This window comes from Saccoglossus kowalevskii, chromosome 16 (genome assembly GCF_978046115.1).
Source record: "Saccoglossus kowalevskii chromosome 16, keSacKowa6.1, whole genome shotgun sequence".
NCBI classification, from domain to species: domain Eukaryota; kingdom Metazoa; phylum Hemichordata; class Enteropneusta; family Harrimaniidae; genus Saccoglossus; species Saccoglossus kowalevskii.
In genome coordinates this window covers 11,189,677-11,195,198 of record NC_140656.1, presented here as the reverse complement: position 1 = coordinate 11,195,198, position 5,522 = coordinate 11,189,677, and the positions used below count along the sequence as shown (strand labels likewise).

Here is a 5,522-nt window from a genome sequence, read left to right as displayed (position 1 = left end):
GGACAGTATCTGTTGAAATGCCCCTTGGTGCCGGCAAAACACATGGGAGGAAGCGACAGTTTGATACAAAGATCGCAGACAGGTTGAGAAATTCCAAATCTGTCATTGAAATCGTTTCCGATGACCAAATGTGTTGTGCAAGAGCGATCGTGGTCGCCATGGCACACGCCACAAAAGACGAAAATCCACCATCGGTGTGGGATTCTATAAAGAGGAAAAAACGGCGAACTACTCTATGCAAACCGTCCGAGCTAGAGAACTTTTACGGAAGGCCAGAGTCGAACATGGACCATGTGGTATCGAAGAGATTAAAAAATTCCAGAATACATGTATTGTCACACGATCATTTTGACTCCATCATCTTTGTGGGCGATGCCGCAGAAGGTTCCAAAGACATACTATTGCACTCGATGTGACAAGTCTTATTCCAACCGAAACGATCACATGTGTCCGACTGGGTGTTTGAGTTGTGGAAATCAATGGGACTGCGTGGTTACACGATGGCAAAAATGCGGAAATTGTCACAGATTTTTCAAGAATGAAGAATGTTTCGAAAGGCATCAAAAGTCAGTTAATGGGAAAAACTCTTTGCCAGTCAGTTTAACATTGCGAAAAATGTCACAAACTCCTCAAATATCGTGATGGGTCTCACAAATGTAACGAAGTTTACTGCAAAACCTGCAAGTCTTTTCAGACGTATGACCACCTGTGTTACATTCAACCACTCACCAATAGAAAAAAGAACCAATAATCTGACGATTCGATGGAAGAATTTGAGGATAACTCTACGTCTTTTACGATTTTGAATGCACGACCGACGAACATTGCACTCATATTCCAGATCTGTGCGTAGCGAGAATTCCACCGAATACGGAGAAAGTGTTCAATGGTCCACGTACCTTGGAAGATTTCTGCGAGTGGGCGTTAGAAAAAGAGCATAATGGGATGATTTTCATCGCGCATAATTCGAAGGGGTATGATGGAATTATGATTTTGAAATACTGTCACGATCACAAGATACTACCCGAAGTCATCATGAATGGTTCAAAAGTCATGCAACTATACATCCGTCGTGCAGATATCAAATTCATTGATAGCTTGAATTTCTTGCCCATGGCTCTATCTAAACTTCCTAAGACCTTCGGCATAGACGAGTTACACAAGGGGTTTTTTCCTCACCTGTTTCCGAGAACCACTGGAGACAATTACAGAGGACCGATACCCGGGGCTCGTTATTTTGACCCAGATGGTATGAAGGAGGCGGCTAGAAAGACATTCTACACATGGTACAATGGAGAAGTAGAAAAGAACACCGTTTATGATTTACGTAAAGAACTGCTCAAATACTGTCGGAGCGACGTGCACATACTCGAGGAGTGATGTTTGGCATTTAGATCGATGATGATGGATCTCACCAAAGTTGACCCCTTCAGCCGTTGCATCACAATCGCTTCCGTGTGCAACGTCATATTTCGAAAGCATTTCCTGACTCCTGACACAATAAGGGTTGTGCCTGAGAAAGGGTACCTCAGCGCCCAGAATCAATCTGCAGATGCTATAAGATGGATGGAATACGAGGCACATGTCAATAACACGCATATTCAACATGTTCGTAATTCCAGAAGGGAGATGAAAATTGGACCTTATTACGTAGACAGATATGATGCTTCTACCGAAACCTTGTATGAGTACTACGGTTGTTACTTCCACGGTTGTCCAAAGTGTTTTCCCAGAAGGAATGAGACGAATTGCAAGAATGAACTCAGTATGACATCCCTCTACGAAAGGCTACTGGCGAGGGAAGAGTTGTTGAAATCGAAAGGATACTCGCTAGTCACCATGTGGGAATGCAATTTCAAAAACCTGATGAAGAACAATCTCAAGTCGAGAGGTTTGTCGGAAGCTTAGATATCTCAAATCCTATCAGAGGCAGGGAGGCTTTTCTCGGAGGTCGTACCAATGCCCTGCGTCTGTATTACGAGGTCAAGGAAGGCGAAAAGATAGAATATGTTGACTTTTGCAGCCTCTACCCGTACATCAATAAGACCTAGCGATATCCAGTTGGCCACCCAACAGTCGTAACTAAAGACTTTATCGCCAAACCCACAAACTATTTCGGTATTATCAAGTGTGATGTTTTACCTCCGAGGAGATTGTATATACCAGTTCTACCTTTCAGGGTGAACAACAAACTGATGTTCCCACTCTGTTCCAAATGCGCGGAAACCATGAATCAAGACGAATGTCACCATGGTGTCAATGAACGTCAGCTGATGGGTGTTTGGTGCACTCCGGAATTGGAAAAAGCTGAAGAAGTAGGGTATTGCATCACCAAGGTATACGAAGTTTGGCATTACGATGAGTCGGCAACATACAACCCTGAAACTGAAGAAGGAGGGTTGTTCACCGAGTACATCAACATGTTTCTGAAAATTAAACAAGAGTCTTCCGGTTTTCCAGAGTGGTGTCACACCGAGGAAGACCGAACCATGTACATCCAAAGGTACTGCGAAAGAGAAGGTATCGTCTTGGACAGAAGCAAGATAACCACCAATCCAGGTCTCAGAGCTCTCGCCAAGCTAAATCTCAACTCCTTCTGGGGAAAGCTGGGACAGAGATCAAACTTTGGACAGAGCACATATGTAGAAACGCCCGCCAAACTGTTGGAAATGTTGATGGATAGTACAAAGGACGTCACAGATCTTTCTTTTGTCTCTGATGAAATGGTCCTTATCCAGCACTGCGATAAAGAAGACTACATTACCGAAGCACCCAATACGAACGTTGTACTGGCTGCCATGACGACAAGCTATGCCCGACTTAAACTCTACAGTGTTCTGGAGAAATTAGGTAGTAGAGTCTTGTACTTTGACACAGATTCCATCATTTACATCCAACGAGCTGGAGAATGGGATCCACCGACGGGTGATTATCTCGGAGATTTGGCGAGAGAAATAACTCCAACGGATAATTACATCACACATTTCGTATCGGGAGGACCGATGAATTACGCGTACCGACTACACAAACCGGACAAAAGTGGGAACCAAACGGTGTGTAAAGTGAGAGGGTTCACCCTCAATTACAGAAATCAACTGGAAATTAGTTTTGACTCCATGAATTGACTCGTTCGGAGAACAAGCGGTCCTCTACACGTCAAAGACCCTCGAAAAATAACGCGCAAGGGAGATAGAATATTCAATAGAGAAGAAGTTAAAACGTACAGTTTAGTGTATGACAAACGGATGATACAAGATGATTACTGTACCCTCCCATACGGCTTCTAAAAACAAAAAATATATAAATAGAAGCTAGATCGTCGGTTACCCATCATTCATCCATTTGAACCTTGAACAATCACATTGACATGGGATCTACCAAATCGGACGAGGTTCTATCACTCGTCTATTCTGGCTTATGTACACTGCCTTATTTTGTTTTAAACTGGATGATGAAAAAGTACATTGAAGAATTTAAAAGGAGACGCGATAACCAGCGAGGTCCTATGATATCGTCATGGATGCAAGATTGAAACACCCATTTACCTCTCTCGTGTGCGGTCCCACGCAGTCTGGGAAGACGTTTTTAATCAAACAGATAATAGAACAATGTGACAGCGTCATATCTCCACCACCAGACGTTATCTATTGGTGCTACGGCGAGTTTCAGCCATCCTATTTGGAAATGATGAAGACAGTGCCTCAAATTCGCTTTATCGAAGGGATACCTCAGATATTGGTAGAATACTTGACCCGACTAAAAGAAACTTGTTGGTGATAGATGATCTGATGACAGAAACGGGTAACGATAAACAAATCGCCCAGTTCTTCACAAAGGGATCTCACCATCGAAATTTATCCGTGATACTGATTTTGCAAAATCTCTGTCATCAGGGCAGACAATCGAGAACCATCAGTCTCAACACGCACTACATTTTCCAGTTTAAAAATCCAAGGGACGCATCACAAGTCAACGTTCTGGCAAAGCAAATGTACCCCGGAAACATTAAGTTTCTTCAGGAGGCATTCACCGATGCCACCCAGGAATCTTACGGTTACCTCCTCGTGGATCTGATGCCAGACACCCCTGAGGAAATACGCATTTGAACGAACATACTTTCATCTCAAGTACCAATAGTGTACGTGAGAAAGGTATACAAAAAGACAGTCTTTCATCGTCAGTCATTTCACCATGTCATCCCGCATGCGAAAGAACGTTGATTTTCTCTCTGTATTGCGCAAGGCCAACTCGAAACAACAAAAGGGGATAATTGATGGAGCCTCTAGTGACTTGATACAGTGTCTGTGCGAATTCTTGCTCAATGTGTTGAAAGGGAACGTCCAGCTATCACCTAGTCAGAAACGAAAATTGGCGTTGTACGTGAAACATCTCCGAGCACTGTCCAATAAGAAAACTCAAATATAGAAAAAGAAAAAAATTCTGGTTCAGAAAGGAGGTTTCCTGGCCGCCTTGATTGCTCCGTTACTTTCGAGCATACTCCCTCCCCTACTAGGTCTTAAATAGATGGAATCCGTGAAGAAGATGGCTTTAGTCCCTGCTGAGCTACTATCTACCATCCAAAGCCAGAATGCTCAAATGACAAGACCTGTGGTGAAATCATTGACTTCGCTGGATAGAGACATGAACGACATAACGCTAATGGAAGAGTTGACTGAAGATGAAAAAGTCAAACTGTACCAACAGGTTCTACGCAAGTACTTGTTGTTGCGGGAGAAGAAAAACGAACCGATTCCAATCTCCGTTACGCAGCAATTACCCAGCACTGTTGCTGTAGCCGATCGGGAATCTCAACCCGACAAAGACGGTGTGCCAGATCAAATTACATCCGAAGTCTTACAAAGTGTTCCCAAGAGCATGCAGAGAAAAGCGAAGCTTCCACTACAGAAAGTTAAACAGAACCAACGGGTCGACTGGGGTGAAAATGGTGAATTAATCATTGATGGACAATCCGTGCCAGGCACGCACATCATCGATTTAGTCAATGATTTCTTGCGTAAAAGGAAGAATCTCACCCCCACAGGTTGGAGAGAATTTGCCGAAGTTATGAAAATGTCAAATGTACCTCAAGACCTTGTTGGCAATACAGATCGGTGGCCTTACATGCATACCAACACACTCAAGGGGAGAGTTCCGAGGAGACGTGGACCCCATGTGGTTTCCACTCCCATTCATCCTCGACACATGTGGGTGACGTATTAAATAGAACCTCGTCGCAACCGCTAGATCTCAGTTTGGTTCAGTCGGTCATGATGGATCCACGCTGTCCCACTTTGCTTTCGTTTATCGAACGTATCCACTGCCTCTGTGCGTGTGAAATAACCACACCCATAAACAATGACGAAGAAGATGGACACCGTCCTAGACGAACTGTTTTACGATGTCCAAAGTCCTGGAAGTTACGGGGGTTTGAATTCCCTTTATGCTTCCGTAAAAAAAACAAAGAGAGGAAAAAAGATAACCAAGTCGGACGTGAAGAAGTGGTTGAGTAAACAGGATACATA

General features: G+C 43.6%; 1 protein-coding gene across 1 annotated transcript; it reads left to right on the top strand.

Annotated features, from left to right (window-relative positions):
• The first annotated feature begins 2,228 nt into the window (after window positions 1–2,228).
• On the top strand, window positions 2,229–3,125 carry LOC146733660 (uncharacterized). Its single transcript, XM_085490862.1, has one exon. The coding sequence runs from the start codon at window positions 2,229–2,231 to the stop codon at window positions 3,123–3,125; it is 897 nt and encodes a 298-aa protein (XP_085346988.1).
• The last annotated feature ends 2,397 nt before the right edge of the window (window positions 3,126–5,522 follow it).

Excerpts from the sequence above, each read along its gene's own strand:
- LOC146733660 (XM_085490862.1), top strand. The coding sequence starts at position 2,229 with ATGAATCAAGACGAATGTCACCATGGTGTCAATGAACGTCAGCTGATG.